Source organism: Pinus tabuliformis, chromosome X (assembly GCF_031772625.1).
Source record: "Pinus tabuliformis cultivar Carrire ecotype Pingquan chromosome X, CPIR1, whole genome shotgun sequence".
NCBI lineage: Eukaryota > Viridiplantae > Streptophyta > Pinopsida > Pinales > Pinaceae > Pinus > Pinus tabuliformis.
Window position 1 is genome coordinate 529,986,423 of NC_142308.1, and position 23,901 is coordinate 530,010,323.

At 39.5% G+C, this 23,901-nt stretch overlaps 1 protein-coding gene across 2 annotated transcripts in view; it reads left to right on the plus strand.

Moving 5' to 3' along the window:
- The window catches only part of LOC149141054 (uncharacterized), a 60,995-nt gene extending 39,060 nt beyond the window's left edge, over window positions 1-21,935 (plus strand). For both annotated transcript variants that reach the window (XM_089450197.1, XM_089450196.1), the window contains 3 exons: window positions 10,082-10,261; window positions 21,271-21,387; window positions 21,592-21,935. In XM_089450197.1, coding sequence (XP_089306323.1) covers window positions 10,082-10,261; window positions 21,271-21,387; window positions 21,592-21,756 — 462 coding nt within the window. In that variant the 3' untranslated portion in view covers window positions 21,757-21,935. The remainder of the gene's footprint in view (window positions 1-10,081; window positions 10,262-21,270; window positions 21,388-21,591) is intronic.
- Window positions 21,936-23,901: the final 1,966 nt, after the last annotated feature.

The window sequence follows — 23,901 nt, forward strand, 5'->3', positions numbered from 1 at the left end:
CGAGTTGGACACTGAGCTCTGGGAGCTCCTGGGGGCTTGGGGTACTTCTTGGAGCTATGAGCGGCCATAGGGTGAGTGGTTCACCTTCCCCTAATGGTGCGCTATGTACAGGGTGAGTGGTTCACCTTCCCCTAATGGTGCACTATGTACAGGGTGAGTGGTTCACCTTCCCCTGTGATACCCCATGATGGTTGACATGTGTGTAGGGTGAGTGGTTCACCTTCCCCTACGATTGACATATGCATAGGATGAGTGGATGAGTGGTTCACCTTCTCCTATGGCATATGAACAGGATGAGTGGTTCACCTTCTCCTGTCAATGCCCCAACATACATTCTACCCATGGCGTCTGGGACCCATGGGAAGTACCTCTCATTTGACCAATGAGTTGGGAAAAGTTGTTAGGGACCATAGCACTATCGATTGATGCATCATATACAGCCGTACTCCCTATGACTAGGATGCATGGTGTTCAACAACTTGATCTGGGATCAAGGACTGCCTTTTGTCAGTGGAGAGTCTGGGACCCATGGGAAGTACCTCTCATCTGACCAATGAGTTGGGAAAAGTGGTTAGGGACCATAGCACTACCGATGGATGCATCGTGTATTTCCGTACTCCCTATGACTAGGATGCATGGTGTTCAACAACTTGATCTGGGATCAAGGACTGAATTTTGTCAGTGGAGAGTGGTAAGGTCTTGTGACTCACTCTTGATCACTTCTTCATTATTTGCTTCATGGTTCAGGAAAGAAAAGCAGAGCAGAGTAGAGTAGTGTTGACAGAGATGGTACATGATGACGACAGATGGATTGGCAGGTGGAATTCTCCCTGGTTGAGAGGGAGTGTTAAAATTGGCAACTAGGGCCAAATTCCACCTTCGGACAACTCATATGATGGAGATAATTATTGCATTGGATTCCTCTTTTCGAGAGGTCAAAGTTTGATATAAAGATCTTCTCATTTGGATTTTGAATTTATTCTCTCACATGTACAAATTCTTAAGGTTGGCCTCAGCGTAATGTAGGCTCAAGAAACCCAATATATGTGTCTCTTCACCCACATCAAAGTGTATAAATAGAAGAGTCCTTTCTCCTCATTTGGACATCATTCACTCAACAATTCTTCTCTCTCTTCAATAGATTGGTTCATACAACTTGGGGATCTTCTCTCTCTCTCTCACACGTGCGACTAGGAGGATAGTTTTATGGGTTGAAACAAAACTGAGTTTTTCAGACTGTTGACCAGCGTTGGCCCTTGCTGATTTGACTGCGTTTTGGAGGCAAAATTTTTCTCTCTTGAGGCCGCATTAATTGGCACAGAAATCGAGGTGTTTGGGATTATTCAACTAGTGTTGACCGCAGGGCTGACTGTTGTTTGACCAACATTTGTGGGATTGTTTTGGGTTGAATTTGACCCTTGATGGAGGCCGAATTAATCTGCCGTTGATCGAGTTTCAAAGGAGGCGACTTGCTACTGATTTGACTAGCGTTGACTTTCTGGTTAGCGCTGAAGTTTGACTGCAGAATTTGACAGGGCTGATTTGACTTTGTTTTGGGTTAATCTATTTGACTTTTGTACTCTCTCTCTACTGAACTATTGAATAATAATAAGAAGATTTGATTAAAGGGTTTTCCCCACATTATTATTTTGCCCTTGCATCTGCCAATCTGGTGTCCTCTTGTCTTGGCTTGTCTTCTGCATATGTTTTTATGTTCTATTTGCATTTACTGTCAATGTGATTGCTACTAGAAATTATTGGAAATTGTCATTGGGTTGCTAAAGGAACATACAAGTAAATTGTGCTAAGCATATAACATACCATTGTTATCTAAAATTAACACAAGCCCATGACAATCATAAATGACCTTGGTAAATACTAAAGATCATCCAAACCGTATGGGTCTTTAGGTCAAGTTCCATGACCTCATCTCAACTGAACTATGATGACTCAATCCATAGATGAAGAATGATCCACATGACAATAGGGGAGATCAATTTACCACTGGGGTAAAGATCCTTCAAACCCTATGTCCAATGACAATAGGGGAGATCAATTTACCACTCCTTGGTAAAGTTCCTCCATCTTATGTCCATCGCTTGATCCTCATCGACCATAGGGGAGATTGATTTACCATTGCTTGGTAAAGATCCTCCATACCCTATGTCATATCCAACATGATCCTTAGTGATCAAGTGGTTGAACACCATGCATCCCAGATTTAGGGAGATCAATTTACCAGACGTGTCTGCCATAGGTAAAGATCCATGTAAGTCTTCTCACTCGTTGGCCAAGTGAGTGACGATCCCAACAAGCCCCTCTTGTAGGTAGGATGCATGCTGGGTTATGTACTCCATCTAGTCTTGGACTTAACTAGGGGAGATCAACTTATCAAAAGTTAAGGATCCTCCAAACCTTATAGCTCCAAGGAGTACCCCACATCCCCAAGAGCTCCTAGAGTTCAATGTTCGTGATTAGCCAAGATCCCTTCTCGGAAGGGATACTTTCTCCACAACTCCAAGTTGATCTTTGAAGACCAACAACTTCCCTTTCGGCAAAGGCTTGGTGAGAATGTCAACAACTTGCCCATCTATAAGCCTCACTGCTTCAATTCCACAACAAATCACTGTCGGAGTTTCATTGCTCCCTCTCAGTTAGAGCCTCATTGCTCCCACTGTGTTGGAGCTGCAATGCTCTATTAGAAGTCACACTGCTCGCAATATGATCGAGTCATCGACCATTGCTGGATAGAGTGCACCGGAAGTCTATTGCCTACTCATCCAGGAAATCAAAGCAAGACCCATGTTGAAGCAACATGCATGGTTCACTTAGCATCGAGATATCTCTATAGTCACAACATTGTCTTAATCCAAGACTTATAGTATCATGTAGGTATCTCAATACCAACTATGTAGTATCTCAATATGCATGCCCAAGCTCTACATGTTGTAAAGCAAGGATCCATCAAAACTAAAGCTAAAGAGGAATTTCTCAACTGCTTCAGTATAATTCATCATGCCAAGTCTCGGACAACATACTTCCTTTGACAAGGAAGTCCACATCATCTCTTTGTTATACGTCTAATCTCGAGAAATGGATGACCTAGGATCAGAGGTTGACTCCCTCTGGTACTTAATGCTAAGATGATCTAATCTTGTCAGAAATAGGTAATTAGCATGTAAAACCAAATATCAAAAACATACCTTCAACCTTGAAGAGAGTCTGCATCATATGTTCATTAATCTAAGTGTACCAAGCCCACAGGACTCGCTTCAATTCGCAATCATGAGTCTCCTACTCATGCATCTCAAAGCAGTGTTTTTAAAACTGGAACTGGTGACCGGACCGGTCCACCTAATGAACCGGTTTATTGACCGGAACCGGTCTAACCGGGACTGGTTTGGTCTAAACGAACCGGTTTTAGAAAAATACATTAAATAATTATTTTTTAATGAAAAAAACTATTTTTAAGATTTAAAACCATGATTCCATGCCAATAGAGACAAAATATGCAAAGATTGCTCATTTATATACCATGTAAAGGTAAATATATCAAAATGGCACCGAGTGCAATACATATCATCGACAAAATACATAAGAAATGAGGCTCTAATTGGCCTCTAGAGTGCAAAAACAAAGCCTACAAACTATGGGGCCAGTGGCCTACTACAAGACTCAAGTCTACATATATGATAATACTATAATAGTGATCAACATTATCACTTGAAGCTTCTCATGAGTCAGCATGATCAAACTCAGTTGGTTGAGTCTCGACTCCCAAACTTTGCAGTCACAAACTTCTCTATTGGTTCAGTGACTTGAGCCTTAGACTTCTGAAGGTATTTTGCCCTCATATGCCCTATTATTTCATTTGGTGCTCCACATGGCTTTACATGGCCTCCTATCCCAGCCAAGTGTTGCTTGAACCTGTTAATACCCCCTCTTTGAATGGATTTTTGGCAATATTTACAGATCATTTTGCCATCAATCATATGACAATGAGCCCATGCAGTATCTGTGGCTTTTAGAGGCATGATGACTACAACTTAGCTTAAACTCTGCTGTTCCACTACTCCAGCAAAAACTCAACACTCTCCAAGCTCCCAAGCAAACTCACAAACACTCCAAATGAGATGTGTGAGAGAAATGATAGGGAGAGGGTGTTTTTGGAGGGAAAGCACCCTTAGTTCCCCCCCAAAACCCCTAAAACACAGTCAAAAAGTTGCTTTTTGGGCTCACGGTGGGCGTGCCTCCTAACCGGCTGGTTTAGGACAGAACCAGCCGGTTTTGTTCTAAACCGGCCGGTTTGTATCAAACCAGCCGGTTTGTATCAAACCGGCCGGTTCTGTCCTAAACCGACCGGTTTAGGGCAAAAACTGGAGAAGTGCCCCCTCTGATCGGGTTTTTTGGCCAGTTTCGACCGGTGGGCCTGCTAACTGGCCGGTTAGACCGTTAACCAGTTAGCAAGGCCGGTTTTGAAAACTATGCCTCAAAGCCCTTAGGTAGCCCCAATTATGCTTCTTCCTTAAGTATCATGGAGGACGCCAACTTCGCATACATCTGATAATAGTGCATATGGCAACAAGTGCTAGGATCTTAACATAGTCCTATCCCTCTCAAAGCAAATTCCGTATCACTGTTGAACTTTTTATCACAGAAGCATCTAACACTGTTGCATCTTTGTCATCTAGAATGGTCCTTGCATAAAGGATATATTGTTCTCAAAGATGTTATATCCAAACTGACAGTCTATTCGCTTTGAATAGGAAGCCTCTTTAATCATAGTTATCGACCTGGGAGACTGCAATCCTTCCTACAAGGTTTGAGCTCTTGTCCATTGCCACTCTAATCATGGGGTTGCTCTACATCCTCCTCAATCTTGATATATAGGACTTGGTCCTTACATTCATCAGATGTACCTGTTGACCCGAAAACAAGAGTAAGAGTAATAATAGAAAGGTAAATAAACATAATGAAAGTTTATTTGATGATGAGGCAAGACTGTCTTTCTTCTCTAGATATGAGAGTGGCTCCTTCATTTTTCCTCCACCAACTCCCTCTAAGAGCTAACTCTTCATGCATATTACTTTGCATCTTGATCTTCAAGATGGATCTGCTTTCCTTGATCACACCCTCATCTTAGAAGTTAGTGAAAGAAGCATTCAATTACTTATGCAGGAAGAATAAACAATAGTCTAAGAAAATCAATAAACCAAGAACAATGTCATAAAGAAATAACAAAGTTTTGAAAGTACTTATATTTAATGAGAATTGTAGGAAGCTATCAACTCCCTCTTGATCTTGCCTCCTTAGCCATGCGGCACCAGTTTCCATCGACCATATGTCAATGTCATCTGCAAAAGAAGAGATGCTTCCTCTTGAACACCGCCTGTATCCTTAATCTCCTTCATCGACAATCAACCCTAATTATCAATGTTGAAGAAGACCATTGGATCTGCATCACATCATCTCCTATAGGGACATAGGCCCATCTAGGGCTGCTTTGAATCTAACATAGGTACTTGAATGACTCAATAGCTTCTCACAAATCATATTATATCATGAAAATTTTGAAATTACACTAGAGTTCCAATGCTATAGAACTCCTAGGGTTTCTTCCAAACCCTAACCTTTATTTGTAAGAACAAAGGCTCCCTAGGGTTTTCTTCAAATCTTATCATTCTTTTAGGTCTCCAACAACTTCATCCCTTTCACTATGCTTGTTCATGAAATCCATCGTAGGTGTCTATATGGGGGTGATCTCAATGACTTTTCTTTAGCCCAACTCTAATCCCATGTTAATTTTAGTTCTAGTTTGTTCTCTGTTGTAGATAATTGCATTTTTAAACATTATTTCAAATTACATTCACCCCATAACATCATATCACCATTAGCAATTATGTAGAGAGAACATTAACATCAATAATGCAGAAGAATAGTAAGGAACATTAGAAGAAAAACATACAAATAGAGACACCAGGATTTAGGTCAAAGACTAGGGCAAAACCCCACTAGGGGGGGAAACCCATAAAACAATTCTTCTTCTTCTATTAGATAGTCATCAATGTTCAGTTGAGATACAAAGTATAATGAGAATGAGAGATACGACTTTCATCATCAATTACATTAGTGATGTGGCTGCCTCCAAGTCACTGTAGGTAACATAGATATTTTTTTTGAATATATATCGCTGTCATGAGTCATTACATCACTTGTCATAAGATCACTGTCATGCATCAAGGTCACTGTCATAAATTTGGCATCTTCATCACTCACACATTCTCTCTCCTCTCATTGGTTCGTACAACATTGGGCACACTTCTCTCTCACACGTGTGACAATAAGGACGAGTTTTCTGGGCTAAGTTGCAGGACCAAAAATTTCATGAAGTAAACCAAGTTTGACTAGTGCTAACCAAGCGTTTGTTGACCAGCTTTGACTGCGATTTTTGGAGGATCTTTTTTGTCATTTTAGGCTGCATTTTTGGGCGCATAAATCAAGGGAATCTAGGCAGTTTGACCAATGCTAACTTCAGGGTTGACTGTAGTTTGACCGCATAAAATTACAATAGTTTCTCTCTCCTTTGACTGAGTTTGACCGAGCTATTTTGCGCTGAATTTGACCTCCTGATCAAGCCGAGTTTGAGTAGGGAAGACGGACTTGTTTTGAGGATGATTTAGTGCTATTATGACCAACGTTGACTTTCAGGTTAGGGTTGAAGGTTGACTGCAAAAATTGACAGGGCTGTTTTGACTTTGAATTGGGCAAGTCAATTTGACTTTTGTACTCTCTCTGCTGAACATTTGATATAATAATAAGAAAATTCGATCAAAGGGTTTTCCCCACATTGGGGATTTTCCTTCGCATCTGCCAAATCTAGTGTTCTCTTGTCTTGGCTTGTCTTCTGCATTTTGTTTCAAGTTCTATGTGCTTTTATCGTTAATGTAATTATTGTGATGCTATTGGAAATTGTTATTGGGCTACTAAGGAACATTGAAGTAAATTGTGCTAAGCATAGAACATACCATTGTTAACTAAAATTAACAAGAAATCACATCTTTCAACTCTGTCTGAACAACCTATCATACAATCTCATTTATGACAATTCTAATATGACTTTCCAAAAATAGTAAGTCACATCTCAATTTGGAAGTGACTTTCCAAAAATAGAAAGTCATGTCTAAATGATCAAGGATGGTCTCAACTTATGGAATCCACTTTAAAATCAAATCAATCATGATTATACAAGTCAATAATTAATATTTTATCCTTACCAGTATTATTATTATTATGATACTATTTTTATAAAATATTCTAAATTCATTCACTTTTAATGGATTAATAAAAATGAATTCTCAATAGTCTCATGGAATAAGTCAGTTAAATTGAGAATTTCTTACTTGGCAAATTAAACCTCTCTCTCTTGGAAAAAAATATTAACTCCACACTTAAGAGAATGTAACTCTCCCTTACTAATTCGATGTATGGCAAAAGTGTAACTCATTAAATGCATTTGTAAGTCCCTTACTCAATTCAATTTTTAACTCTCACCAAATATTCTCATGTCAAGTGTAACCCTCTCTCTCCCTAATTCGAATTGTAACTCCTCAAGACAAGTGTACCTCTCTCTCTAATCTTGGGATGAGTTACACTTCTCTTCAAGTAACTCTTCCCTAATGGAATTTGATTCTCCTATTATTGGCTCAATGCATGAATTCATTTTGTAACTCCTCTCTTTTCTCATCTATTTAAGCAAGAGCAAGTGAGAGTTGAGTGTAGCATGTTCATTGAGAAGAAGGAGAGAAAATGTCGAGTGTGTGCAAGAGAAGTGTGAGAGAAAATGAAGAGCAAGAGCAAGGGAAGAGCTAGAGCAAGTATGAAAGACAAGATGTGATCAAGAGAAGGAGGAGATTGTCAAGCTACGAGCAAGAGAAATTCAACTGCAAGTTGATCAGACATTGGTGACTTTATTCATTCTCATTCTCTCTCTCTCTATACTCTGCTGAACAATTGAAGAAATCTAATAGAAGAAGAATCATTTGGGTTTTCCCCTTGAGAGGTTTTGCCCTACTCATTGGACCTAAATCTCAGTGTCTCATATTTATGCTTGGCTATCTTCATATGATCCTTAGTTTATGTTCATCTACAATTGGTGATTTGAAAAGTTTTGAAGAAGAAATCGACATTCTAAGTAATTGTAACAACATAGAACATTTAGTTTTCTGCAAAGTGCATTTAGTTTTCTGCAGACACATTCAATTTTCTGCAAATTACATTCATCTTTCTACAAATAATTTTAAGTTTCTGCATAGAACTTTCAGATTTTAACAGTTTGACATGGGCTTGTTTACCAGGCAGTTTGACATTATTTGACTGCAAAAGATCAGAATGTATCTCTTGTTGAATTGAATAATTTCTCTAAGAAAAAGTTGTTGGGTTTTTCCCTTTGTTACACTGGAACCACTCCCGAGAGGTGGGAAATCCTTTGCAATGGTTTCCGCACTCTCGGGAGCTTTGGAACTGTATGGTAACGCTCCCTTTTCAGCGGGAGTTGCAATGGGAGTTGGGGAAAGTTCCGGGAGCTTTGAAGACTCGTTTTTTGGAGTTCCAACGTTCCCTGGGGTTGGGGAATACAAAGCCTGTAGAGAAATATGCTAAACTTCCCACAAAACATGAGCCTATGTTGAAACCTTCGTAGGAAGAAATGCCAAAGACATCCTTAACAACGATATCCTTAATTGAGAAACTTGATTAATCTCTTGATGGGTTAAGGAAGCGTGTGGCACCTCGATGTAAGGGCATTATCTTGGATGTGATGCTGATGAGTATTTCTTTTGATAAGAGAATGTCTTCCGGATTAATCACATTATTGAATTTTGGTCGACGTTTCAAACCAACTAATGTGGTCCAATGTTGTCCTGACGATGAACCACATTAGTTGGTTTGAAACGTTGACCAAAATTCAATAATGTGATTAATCCGAAAGACATTCTCTTATCAATATGGATCACGAAAGTCTTAGATCAAACAATATTTCTTTTGTTGTTTATGTATAAATATCGTAGAAGATTGTGTGTGGCAGTGAATGCTTAAACATTAGAGTTGCTTTACTTTTTCTCTGAAGAATAACTAGAGAAACATATGTAAAACTGTTCCTTTGTATTTTTAAGCCAGATTATGAACTTGACATTTTAATATTTTATATATATAAAAGGGAGAGACTCAGGGAGAGAGACACCCAGATAATATATTTATATATAAGAGAGATTATATATTTAAATTGATTTTAATATTTGAATATTTTGACTCAATATTAATTTTGATTATATATATATATATATTTTTTTAGTTTTTATGATATAATATTATCACTCCCGATTAGCTGTTTCCTCTACATTTTGGGGAAACCTCTAGCCATTCCCGACACTTGCACCCAAGTTCCCAATGTTCCCACGTTCTAGAAACTCATGTAACATAGTTTTTTCCCTAGTTAGGGTTTTCACAGGGTAAAATTTTTGTGTCTCTTGTGTTTGGCTGTCTCTTTATGATTCTATTGTCATATGCCTGTTGCATTAGACGTAAAAATGTTTGCAAGTTGACAACTGTTCGTATTTCCTTTTTAAACATATAAGATATATACTAATCAAGAAAAGGCAAGTAAAGTTTAAAAGAACATGAATTTTCTAATGCACAATGAAACTATTTTGTTTAATGTGTTATAAATTTCCTAAATAATTCATGCACGGCTAGAATTGTACTAGAACTGAACTTTTAGAAACTCAATGGCTTGCAGGATTCATTTTGTTACCTAAATATTTCAAATAAACAGAGGCAACCCTTAGTATTATTTTGGCATGTTTCATTTTTCTAGAACTTAGCTTGCACAAGATATTGCTGCAGTTCGTTCTTAGATCTTGCACATAGAATAAATTATAATATAAAATCATGTATACAACAGCAGTACGGTTTGCTAATGTTTGTGACTGTAATCTATTTTTGGAACAAACTCATAGAGTGTGAAATTTAGATTGAGGCTAGATCCAATATTGATCTCTTTGTTCTTTGGCTTATTTCTATGCAGGTCAATGCAGAAGCAGATACATTTTTCTGTTTTGTTCAGTTGCTAAGTGATTTTCGGGATCACTTCTGTCAACAGTTGGATAATAGTGTTGTAGGTATTCGTTCTACAATGGCAAAATTGACAGCACTTCTGAAGAAGCATGATGAAGAGTTGTGGCGCCACCTTGATGTTACTACGAAGGTAATAAGAAAATTTGGCTGAGGGAACTAAATTTATTAATTCAATACATCAACTAAGATTCATATAGTTGCACGGGTTCTTCTATTACCCCTTTGGCTGCACCCATACCTCCTGCACTCGTGTTCCAAGCAACCTATTCTCTGTAATGGAAAATTACTGCATTGCCACACTGTTAATTTTAGGTATGTTCTATGCTAGAGCAATTTATTTCAATTTTCACAGTTAGCTCAATATCTTTTCCAGATTAGCAATCACATCAACATTAAAGTAAACCTCAGATAGAACATAAAAATAAATTGCAGAAGACAAGCCAAGACAAGAGGACACAAGATGTGGTGCTAGCTAGGGACAAACCCCAATGTGGGGAAACTCTTGATCAATTCTTCTCAATGTTACTTGGGAGCGGGAGTGGAAGCGGGGAGCGGGAGCGGAAGCGGGAGCGGGAGCGACCATTTTCAGAAGCTCCCGGTTTGGGAGCGAATCCCGGAGCGATTTTTTAAAAATATATATATTTTTTATATTTTTTAATTTTTGATACATATATGTCAACAAAAACATGTAGAATGATGAAATAGACATAAAAAACATAAAAAAACATAAATTGATCATTGAACCATATCACATCAATCATCTAGAAATTATAATCGTCATCAACCTTAGTAAAATTAAAATACATATTACAACTGCAACATATTGAGTCTTATAAATCATGATTCATCAAATTCAATATTAAAGTTTCAACTTCAAGCTTTCAGAATTGAAAATTCAATAACATTTATCATCATTGATCACCAAAGTAACAAGTTGTACTTGTAAGCCAAGTTTAACCATTACAAGAAGTAATATCGAAGATATTTCTAAGTCCTAACTTCTAACTGTTAACATGATATGAAATGTTAAAAATTTATAAAATGAAACATGAATAATGAGATGAAATGAAACAACTTTAGTCTTTCACAAAGCATCATATTCATAATTCACAATCATTACCAATGAGTTATAATTGCCAAGGCCCAACTTCAAACTTCAAATTTTCATTGTCACAGTGATATAATGTTTACAAAAAATATCATAATGTCATAATGATATGAAAGAGTCAAGAGTCAAGAGTCAAGGACTCAAAACTCAACACTGAACAGTTATGAAAACTAAAGTGACAAGTCTAATAGAAACTAAAAAAGACAAGTAAACTGTAAATCTACAAGTGGCCCTTGCCACGAGAGTCTCCAGGAGTATAAGTAGGTCGTGGTGGTCTTCTAGGAGTCTCCCGCCCAGACTGACGACCAGAACTAGAGCCTCCACGCGAGGGTGTCGATGGAGGTGGCGATAGCAATGGAACAAGACTCGGGCCCCGAGAACTGCTACTGGATGGTGGAGGTGGAGGTGGCATGGCTGCTGCAGCTGCTTCAGCTTCATCCCGTACAAGCTCCTCTTCTAGTTCTTCCATATGTACAATGCCATCCTCCAAATTGTCGTCCTCAGGGTGATTGTCCCAAATTTTATATGTGGGATCTTCATTAGCCCGATCACAGTAATGGCTCAACAACCTCAAGTTGTAGTGCACATAAACCAAGCTTTCTGCTCGGTTTTCGTTGAGCCTTTTCTTTTCACATTATGTATATAACTGTAGGTGCTCCAACACCTCTCTGCAGAAGAAGAATTTACAACCTGTGAAAGAACTTTTATTGCCAATTTTCGCAAAAGTCCGTGGCCGCCATATGTTTCCCACCATGTGAGAGAATCAAATTTATCTTTGTCATCCATTGCATGGAAGTTACCATACAAACCACTGCCAGTGAAGTATCTGCCTATTTCAAGGCGCACAGCTGCACATTCCTCCCTGTCAGGCACCAACTTTTCTAATGCTTCCAGATATCCTCTAGTTACCTCTCGATCTAAATGGGGTTTGGTCCTAACACCACCCCCTGCTGCAGGTTTGCCCAACCAAGAATCTGAGTAGTATTTTGGCGTAAGGATATACGCCAAGCAATGTAGTGGAAGGTTAAGCCTATTCCACCGTTCACACACACAATCGTGAATCAGTTTGTACAGGTCGGGATCTTTGTTATGAACAATGTCTTTTATTTCCCCCAACATGGTATCCATTTGCTCATACACCTCGCCAATCACTGGTTTGTCTGTATCTGCAAACCGAATCATGTTATAAATTGGCTTGGTGAAATCCAATACCTGTCTCACAGTTGTCCAAAACTGCCCATCAAGAGCGGCCTCCTCCACCGTTTCAAAACCTGCAATGCAGCTACATTTGTAGCCCTTTCCTTTAACACCTGCCAATGTGGACTTGATACCATGCTAGCTAATGCCTCTCTTACCTTCAAAAGGCGCCTGAAGGTGAGGTAATAGCTACCAAATCTAGTCCTCGCAATTTTCAGCAACTCCAATCTCGAGTGATTGTGGAAAAGGCCATGGGTATTGCTATGATTTGTAATAAATTTTATCATTTTTTTTCCTTTCTTGTACAAATCACCAATCCATTGGTATTGTTCATTTTTGTTTTTGACAATATCATGCAACAGAAGGTTCAATGTGTGAACCAAACATCCAGACCAAAATATGTTCGGGTATTTATCCTCAATAATTGCTCCTGCTGCCTTACAATTAGGAGCATTATCAGTGATGACTTGGATGACATTGTATGGGCCAATACGCTCAATTGTTTCAAGCAATGCTTCTGCAATGTTGATAGCGGTCTTGAACTTGTCTGAGTAATCATGTGCAGCTAGAAAGATGGGACCACTAACAGACACGGCAAGAACACTTATCAATGGCTTGCCTTTTACATTTGTCCATCCATCAGATACAATGGACACCCCATTGTCAGTCCAAGAACTTGTCATTTTATTCAAAGAATGTGATATTTTTGCTTTTTCATGATCAAGGCCAACAGTTCTTGCCTTGTCATACCCAGGGCTCTTGTATCCTTTAGGGGCATCATTTATGGCAGAAACCATTTCGTGCCAATAAGGTGAGCGTAGAACATTGAATGGTATCCCACATGCATAGAGGAACCTGTAAACTTTTGAATCCACATCATTCCTACACCCCTCATCAAGGAAATCTGATATGGTTCTACGGCGTAAAGATGATGACCCTGTGCCTCCATGTCCATATCCACTGCCTTGGGAGGATGCTGAAGGAGTTCTTTGTGAGCTTGGTTCAAAGAAACCCCTTGATCTTTTTGCTCTGTATTGGGCGTCCTCCTCTTCCTTTATGTATTTGGCTCTATCTGCTGTTGACACCTTGTCACAAGTTTTGATTCCTATTTGTTTCTCTCCATCCCATGGCCTTTTCCCGCAGAGGTGTCTTCTAGCACGGGTGTATGAGCCTGTGTAGTCAGTGTTGCAATGGGGGCAATGAAATTTAGTGGTTCCACTCCCTCTCCCTGTTTCAGCCCTGTGAACATATTTCCACAATGGAGTTTGGTCTTGTTTAGTTTTTTGACCCTCATGTTCACCCTCCTCCACATCCTCCTCACTGGGGTTTTCACCCATTTGACTTCCTCCGGCTTCTTCATCCACCTCTTCAGTTTCAGGCCCCCTCCGTTTCCTACTCTCCACCACCATAATAACCAGAAAGGGGACCAGGAAGAGGAAAATGCCAATAAAAATCCTCAGGTCCATCGTGTTTGATGTTTGTAGGGTTTGAGTCTTGAATCTGCAAATTAATTTAGTTTATTGGGATTAATTCATTTAATTTATTAATTTAATTTAAATTAATGATCTTTAAACTCAAACAGGTAAATGAAACTAACCAAATTAACTACCTAACCAGCTAAACTAACTAAATGATTAAGTTACTTACCTCTGCAAGTTTCCTCCTCGCTCCTTGGCACTTGCTCCTCGCTCCTCAGCTCTGGCTCCTTGCTCCTTGCTCCTTTGCTCTTCCTCAGCTCTCAAGCTCAAGCTCAATCTCATTGAAATGATTTTTTTTTGGCCCATTGGGCTTATAAACCAAAAAAAATTAGTTAAATTTTTTTGTTTTTTCGGGTCCGGCGGAATTTTTTTCCGCCGAACCGCTCCCGGTTCTTTAAAATTCGCTCCCGGAGCGTTTTTTAATGCCCGGGAGCGATCAGGGAGCGATCGCTCCCCGATCGCTCCCGGGCATTAAAAAGCGCTCCGGGAGCGCGGGAGCGATCGCTCCCTGAAGCGCTCCCTCACAGACCAGGGAGTGCAAATTTTTTTACGGGAGCGCGCTCCCGACCCGCTCCCGAGCCGCTCCGGCCCGGAGCGCGCTTCGGGAGCGGGTTCGAGGGGGGGGGGGCGCTCCCCCGCAACACTGATTCTTCTTATATGTTCTTCAATACTTCAACAGAGAGAGAGCGAGAGAGAGAGAGTACATTTACAACAGAAGTCAACACTTTGACTTATTTAGATAAGAGCATAGATCATCTCTAAGAAGATGATACATGAGATCAGTTGAAGACATGCTACATCAACTGATTCTCCAAGGTGACTCCTTCACGTATCATTGCGCTGCATCTCGTCATCATGCTGCACCTCACCGTGTTGCACCATGCTGCACCCATCATCACAATGCTGCATCTTATCATGCTTCATCAATCATGACAGTACCCATCACTGTACTGCATCATGTACCATCATGTGCCATTGCTGCACCTTGTTTTGCCACCATGTGCTTGCCGCACCTTGCTTACAATACTGCTGTCCCAATTGCTATTGCAGCACCATGTCTTGCTGCTGTCCCAATTGCTATTGCAGCACTATGTCTTGTTGCTGTCCCTTCCATGCTGCACGTTTATCACAATGCTGTCACGCCTTATTATATCATGTTGCTGCACTTACATCAATTCACTGTTAGGGGATTCTCTGATTGCCACATTGCTGGACTGGTAAGGGTATTCTAACAGCTGTTTGGACAGCCTTCACAACTTCTGTCCCAAGGCTATGATCACCCTTCCCCAGCATTCCTAAACCACACGTTGGCTTGTTATACCCCAGCAGTCACAACTAGCCCTTATGCCCTCCTTATTAGCCTTAACGTAGACCTGTAGGTGTATAAGGGACTGTGGCTTGCTACATCAAGCCTATCCCTTGCTGCGGTTAGAGATTTCTCTTCTCCATAGGGCAGCGTTAGGGCTTCTCCATAGGGCAGCGTTAGAGCTTCTTCCTCCTAGATTTCTCTCACACTAAAACTCAAGACAAGTGGAGAGAAATCAAGAGAGAATTTTGTGTAAAATGACTCTCAAGTCATCTCCTTTTATACTAAAACATTGAGCACATGAGGGGTTTATTTGGTCGCTGGCCGACTTTGACGAATTGTCTTATAACACAAATAAATTCATAACTCCATGAATACTTATCGGAATCGGATGATCTTTAGATCAATCCTACACCTCTCGATGAGAGGGATCCAAGAAAAATATCAGCTGCCATAAATAAGATGACCCACATGGAGTTTGGCCCTAGTTGCGAATTTTAACACACACCCATATCTGCACCCATGCAACACTAGGAAATCAGGCTCTTCCTTTTTTTGATAAAATATAAGGGCTAGTGATCACATTGTCATAGTGTTATTTTTTGAGGGTAGCTTATGCTTTTTCAAGATTTTAAGAGGAGCAATAATAAAAGGGTTAAAAGTGGCTATCTACACAGCATTGTTAAACATAAAAATATCAAGAATAAAGAAACATTTCAAAAAGCCTGGCCTAAATTTATTTAGAAAATATAATGAGGTCTGTAGTCTGAGACATTTACTGTTGAGGTTCCGAGCTTTTAAATTTAATGAAGGCATGACGTTCTAGGATGTGTAGTTAGACCTCGTTCCCTTTTGTAGATATGAAGCGGAGTATCAGTGCTATGAAGAATAATCCAAAGTTCCAGTCAGTTGAAATATTCCCTTTTAAGCCTGTATGATTCAATTTCTTTCACGGCATTTAGTGATTGTTGGTCTATGTTTAAACTTTGCTTCCTCTTTGCTTCAAATTGATGGTTTAAGGGGGGCTACTAGAAAGGGGGGTTAGATCACAGTTTTAAAAACTGGCAGGGTTGAAGTGGAAATCAGCCAAACTGGCATGTCAGATCCTCTTGCTTGCTAACCGGACCAAATAATCCAGTCCAAGGACCAGTTAGGTACCAAGCTGGCTGGTATGGTACCTAACCAGTCCTGACCGACCGGGTCCATAAAAAACTGGTTTGTATTTTCAGATTGTCTGTGTATATAGATTTATTGGTCAGACATTGGTGTTTTGAGAGGAGTCAATAGTTTACAGTTTAGTTTCTAAGTACATATCTGTGCACCATGTGCTCAAAATTTAACATAGTATCAGAACAAGTTATCTGAACTTCCAGGATCCATGTATGGAGTAGGTTGTTCCCTGTGAGAGGATGCTGTCGGAGGATTTCAGTGGGTGTGATGCCCTAGCTTCAATGATTGACACTGATCTGTGCCTAAGATAGGCATTGGGACATGTGATAGGTTGTTGAGTGTGATGCACTAGTTGCTCCAGGGATTGGAGTGTTGTTTATGCCTGAGAGACTTGATCTGCACCTGTGATAGGTTGCTGATCTGAAATGCTTTCTGAATAATCTATTTGGTTAAGGTATGTCCTAAGAGTTGCAGGGATGGCCAATCTAGGTCTTACAGAGTTTGACCGATATAAGACACTACAAACTTCACTCCTTGGAAGTGCAGAACATAGATGCTGTTGGAGGGGGTTGATCTTTTGGTGTTTTGTTGAGGGGAAGGTCACAATGCCTACCAATCTTGCACAATTGGCCAAACACAACAAAAAGGCAGCCAAAACTAAGAAAATCATCCTTGATTCTGTGAAGAGCCATTGGATCCCTCACATTGGAGAAGATGATGGCAAAGGAGATTTATGATGCCTTGATCACTCTATACACTGATCATGAAAGCTACCACAAGATACTTCTGAAGAACAAGCTTTCTGCCACGCACATGAGTGACACAAACATGGTGGCTAACTACTTGATGAAGATCACTGTGCCGGGAGATCAGCTTGTTGCCATAGGATTGAAGATCATGGGTGAGGATTTGGCGCCCTTAGCACTAAATGGGTTCTCTTCATCATTAGACTTGTTTGTTTGGGCCCTTGGGGTGTTTGGGCTCGTGACAAGCTTCCCAACTTTGAGAAGCTTCAGGTTGATTTCATCCAAGAGGAAACCCTTGATCATTCTATACACAGATCATGAAAGCTACCACAAGATACTTCTGAAGAACAAGCTTTCTGCCACACACATGAGTGACATGAAGACTAACTACTTGATGAAGATCACTGTGCTGGGAGATCAGCTTGTTGCCATAGGATTGAAGATCATGGGTGAGGATTTGGTGCCCTTAGCACTAAATGGGTTCTCTTTATCATTAGACTTGTTTGTTTGGGGTGTTTGGGTTCGTGACAAGCTTCCCAACTTTGAGAAGCTTCAGGTTGCTTTCATCCAAGAGGAAACCAAGTCAGAGATAGTTTCAGCTAGAGTGGAAAAGATCCATAACCTATCCCTCATCAGGAAGGTGAGGAGAGGAGGTAAGAAAGGAGGATCTGGGAGGGGTCAAAAGGGCAAAGAGGAAGAATCAAGTTCTTTGAACCAAGGGAAGAAAAACTTGAGCCACATTAACTGTTTCAAGTGCCACTAAGTGCCCGGCTATGCATCTCAGTGTCCTAAGGGGAAGAAAGCCAAGAAACCACAGAAGCAATTTGTAAGGACTCAAGGGTGCAGACACTTCCATCAAAACAGATGAGTTAGTATCCAGACTTGAGACCATGGTATTGTGCCTTTCCACTGACATGAATGGAGCATCCAGACACGTGACCAACAATAATGCTTTTTGCAAGCTTCAAGAACAAGAGGATGGCATGCAGGTGGAGCTGGGCAATGATGCCACTTACTCATTTAACAGGGTGGGCTCTATCTCTTTCTGCATTCCTTCAAGTGATGTTTTAGAGTTGAATGATGTTTCATATGTTCTTGGTTTAACAAAGAATTATCTTTCAATTTCTTGCATGACATATCTATAGTGCATGGCTAAGTTTGATGATCAGTGAATGAACATTAGAAAATGCAACCCTGATCCTGATTGAGTTTTTTCCATAGGAGTGAATGAATGTGGCCTTACACAGTACTAGTAATTTTTTCATTAAAAATTAATTATTTTATATATTTTTTTCAATTATAGTTTATTGAATCCGGTTTGATTCAGTTCCATTTCAAATCCCGGTTAGATAGGAAGCCAATTCAAAATGCGGTTCCGGTCTTTAAAACTATGGGTTAGATAGGGTGTTAGAAATCTGTAGTCAATTTGGATGATTAAAAGTTGGGAGGGTTGTAAAGAGTAAGTAGCTTGTTTGAGTGCTAAGTTTAAAGAATTTAGAATATGAGGAGGCTGGGGGAATGTTGAATAATTCAGATCAATAATTACAAATCTTGGAATTGTATCTGTATGTTAAATGATTTCAATCAATAAGGACTATAGCAACAGAACTTGCTGAAACTTGGCAAATTAACTGGGCTTGTCAGCTTAGCAAGCCAAGTTGAAAATTTTGACGATACTCAGCAACAATGACCAGACCTATTAAGTTTTGTTCAAAGGTGAGCTTTTCTAATAACTTGCTGTGTCCGTATGAAATACTTGGCCGACATCCATTTAAATGGGAATGACACTTCCTCATCATTCTATGCTGTTTTTTCTGCTGCTTTTTAAGAAAGGGAAGGTTTTCTGCTGTGAAACATTTGGTTTGCATTTGATGACCAAACACAAGTGTTTTTAAGAGATTTTTTGAAGATTTGGAATTCATGAACTGCTTGGAAGAATACAGTCCAATTTTTCAGACCATAACTTTGCTTGGGCAACTTTTTTTGCAAGGCACAGCACACTGGGAACTGTCTTCAACATTAGTGAAGCCATAGAAAAACAACCTTTGAATAGTTGTGGGGGTTGCTGAGTATATACTTGTGAGTTTAGGCTGAGATTGGCATATCTAGGCAAATATGATGGTTGGCAAGTTTGCAATCCTTAGGCGAGTGCTTGGCCTAGGTAAGACTTGGAAGACTTGACCAGATGTGTGAGTCTTAGCCAAGTCAAACATCATTGCTTATTAACATTCTTCCACTAACCTACCACTTCCAAAAGCCATAAATGATAATCCCATTGTGCATGTGAAGACCTGAAGCAACAACAATTTGGAGAGAAAAATCACAGTGATATTTTTGATCTAGCTTTGAAGCTTGGAGCAATAGGTTGGTGGCTTGGAATATTATGGGGATATGTTTTGAGTTTGTAAATCTCTGATAGGTTCTCTTTAAAGTTCATATTTCTAGATTTACTGATTCCTATTTTGCAACCTTGATTCAATCAAACTCAAATTTTCAAAACCCCATGTCCGTGAAAACTCAACCTTCAAAGCCAAAAATTCAGTGGAGAAATGCAAAGAAAAATGAATCCAACTTACAAACCGTCACTTCCTCGTCCGCTGTTGCTTCACTGCTTCACTGTTGTGGCTGACCAAGACACAAATCAAGACAAGAAAAAACCTGAATTGTAAAAACTGGCTTTTAATTTTTGAAATCCGTTGATTTTTTGTGAAGCGTCCGGCTCTGTCATCGGGATCCATTTCTGGGCGTCTGGATACGATTCCGAATTTCATGGATCCTCTGCTAAGGCATATTTTTGCCGGTTCTAGCCGCATCTGGATCAGATACATGGATCTGTGGATCCTGGACCCTCGACCAGCGGATCCGGTAACATAGCCTCCAAGTGTCACTTAGAAGAGGCCCTTACACGAAAGTGGGGCAGTGAAGAAGTGATATTCAGCATGAAACCATGCCCAAGAATTTTGACAACTTAACATTACCAAAAAACATGCTCAAGTGTTTATCTTTGCCACAAAATACAAACAATATGTGTCACACCAGTTCTATGAAGCCTACTCTTGACAACCAATCACTGATGGAGCAGAAGCCATCCCCAAAATTTGTGCTTAAAACAAGGATGTGATTTCCGGATACATTGATACTGCCTGAACCAATGCAGTGCTAAAGCCTTCATTCCACCTTTTGTTCAAGTGCTGGACAAGGTCAGAAGTGTGCCTTACCACATTATACAAGTCTTAGTCTTGTAGATGTAAATGGGTTCACCATTCCTCCATGAAAATCCCACCAGAATGGCCCGGACTCATGTAACTGCATTTTAAAAAGGTGATCCTCAGGAATGATGCAGCAGAGGACCTCAAACAAATTTATTTGCACCAGTGACCTTTGGGGCCTGTTTAAGGGCAAGCCAAGTAATAGTATGCCATTGTTGATGCGAATGGTTCAGCAAATCCTTTCAAATACATACAGTATTCTTACATGTGCTTATTTGAGTATATTTTAAGCCAAAAGGCAGCACATGTCTTAATCCTCATGCCTATGCTTCACAGTAAAATACCTCGATAGCTAGGCTTGTATATGTTGTTGGACCTAATCATCCTTTGCTAGAAGAGCAATAAGTTATTTATTGGCCAATGCAATGAATGTTGAACGTATTTTCCAAATATATGAATGTGATTGAAGAATTTAAATATGGATGCGACTAATTAAACTTTCTCTCTTCTATTCCATACTATCGACTGTTTGCTACTACACTTGATTTGATGAGTAAATTCAAATTCAATAATATTCACACCATTATGCCTCAAATTCATAAGCTCCCAAATTCTATTAATAACGTTTAAGAATCATGATGCTGTTACACCATTATTTTTAGCCTTGCCTTTATCTTTTGGGTTTGATTTCTGGGTTGCCTTAGTCTTCTTTCAAACTAAGATAGGTGGGTCTTTCAATTGACTGGGAAGCTAGAAGTTCTTGCATTTAGACTGATATCCTCACTAAAGACTCCACAATATCTCCACCAGAGTTTGCAGCAGCTTAGGTTTTGTATATTAAGTTGAAATTAAGTGGAATGCGACTCCTTTTTATTGACTAATAAGACTTACTATTGATATATAAATGTTGGAATCTGATTTACAGGTGAACCCTCAGTTTTATGCATTTAGGTGGATAACTCTACTACTGACTCAAGAGTTCAAATTTCCTGATAGTATACGTATTTGGGACTCACTTCTAAGCAATCCAGATGGTCCTCTGGTATGAATTTGGAAACTATGGTAGATGTTTAATGTGACTTTTTTCTCATCTCATTATTTGTTTTATGAAGCCTTTTCTATCAATTCTCGTCTGGTGAAGTGGATGATCAGGGATGATTCTGTAAACACTTGCTTCATTTTTCCTTTCAGTATGTTTTACACTTTTCTCATGATGCTGGTACATTTGGTGATTCTACCTCTGTAGGAAATCCTGCTTCGCGTTTGCTGTGCTATGCTGATGTGCATAAGAAGCCGCTTATTGGGTGGCGATTTTACGATGAATCTTAAGCTACTGCAACATTATCCATATGTAGATATCAATCACTTGTTGCATATAGCAGAAGAATTGAGAATAAAATCCGTAGACTAGTCATGATTGCCTTTGTATTGTAAACATGTCGCCCCTTAATTTTATATACAGAGGAAATCTAATGATTTTGTTTGGAGAACACTTTTTTATTCTGAATCCGCTCCAGTTTAATGTATCTACAAGAACATGTAATCAAATTTGGTTCTGTAGAAATCCACAATGGACTGTTTTTGGTTGGAGATTCATGGCTCCATAAATTAGGTCACAATAACCTGAATCAGTCACTTTTTTTTGTATGAGTGGTCTTAGATATATTACTTCAAATGTCTCTTAAATCGCTGACTGCTTTTAGTTCTTAAGAGTTTCTCTTTATTTCCTATTAATGCGACTGAGCTGCGTTCTTTGATCCTGAAAATTCCTACTTTGCTCTTTGTTATCAAAATCAAACATGCCTGAAGTCAGGAAGCTATGTGTGCCAGATGACTATTCTGTTTAACATTAATAAAGCTTAAACAAATCAGGGATTGGATTCCTAGTTCTTGGGCTCTCTTCTATTGCTTTTTCTTTTTATTTTTAATTAATGGTAACACCCATTCTTTGATTGCCGTAATCAGGGACATATTACCCCCCAAACCAATACCAAAGTCAACTCGTATGTAACAGGATCGCGCTGGAGTTAATGGAACTGCACTCCAGGGACTTGTCACTCTTCAAAAAAGCCTGTTGTTTCTGTGTTTTTCATAGAATACAATATATTTATAAACTTCCAATTTGTTAATATACAGGGCCACTTTTTTCCGTTAGACCTGTAATTTTCTTGGATCATTATTCTGCTAATATATACTGATGGCTGATTAATTGTAACAGCTCTAGATAAGGATGCAGTTGTACTGATAATCTGATGAATATGTTGAAGAGAGTGAGATCTTTGTTGACGTGCCTTAACAAATCTGTGAAAAATACAGTGGTCTCATATATGACCTATTTTTTTTTTTTAATGTTTTAATGCTTGAAAAACTACCTGACTCTGATCCCTCTTTGTTAATTTTCCTTGAACCTAGCACCCAAGACTGTTGAACCTAGCAGATTACAGATTTACTGAATAAATGCACAAGTAGGATTTTGATTGAATCATTTAGCAGAAACAAAATACAACCAATCTCCATCACAAGTGACACATACAGATTCTGCCCATTATAATTATTTCTTCTTTAATATCTCAATCAGATCCTACTCAGATTCCTGTCCTAGGATAATGGCCCCACTGAGAAAATTACAGTTACAATGTACCTTGGATCTGATCCAGCAGATCAGACCCTAGATCTTTGTCAATCTCCTTGGCCGATCTGCATTTATACTTTCTTTGGACTAGGCACACTAGAATGGAAGTGGTTCTCCACTCACCATTGAGACACCTCTCTCAATGTCTTGTGCTGCTGTATGGTGTGTCTTTCTCCTGTCTTTGGCCTTGCTTTTATAACTTTACATTGAGCTAAATCCCTAACCCTTGTCTCAGAAGCGATTGACGGTCGAGTTTAAACTCACCTCACTTGAGATCAATGGTTGAGATTAAAACATAATCACTAAAATAAATTATTTTTCTTTTCCTAAGTTTCTTTAGCTCAATAGGCAACATAATTAGTTGTGTTTCTCCTTAGTTAGACTTAGGCTAAGTTACAATAACAACTCTTTAAACTTGAGAAAGAGCCCTAAGGAGACTTTGGGCGACTTCTGCACGTCTAGACATTTAGGCCTTTGTAGAAGTACTTTCCCAAGCTATAGACGTCAACACTCCCTCTGAGCAAGGGAGGTACTTCTGCCACCTGGAACTAGCTTAGGTCCTAGAACCACATATGTTGCTATGGTTGTTTCCTTTGAACTAGAATCCTTCCCTGCCACCGAGTTTGGAATCATTTGTAAAGACCTGCTCCCTTTCAGTTTGTTCCTAGAAGCATCCTGTTCCTAAACATCCGGTAAGGTCATCTCATACCAAGACCTTGACCAACTTGGAAGGATATGTTGATCACTCCTCCCCGCTTGAACCTGAAGGCTGACTGCCTCTAAACCGCTCAACCTTTGGAGCTACCCACTCCTTATTCTTTGTCATTGCTCTACTTCTTGCCATTGTTTGAATAAGTTGGCCCTTTATCCTATAACAATTGCTCTCTCTAACTCCAATGATGTGGCCCTTGCTAGAGCTAGATC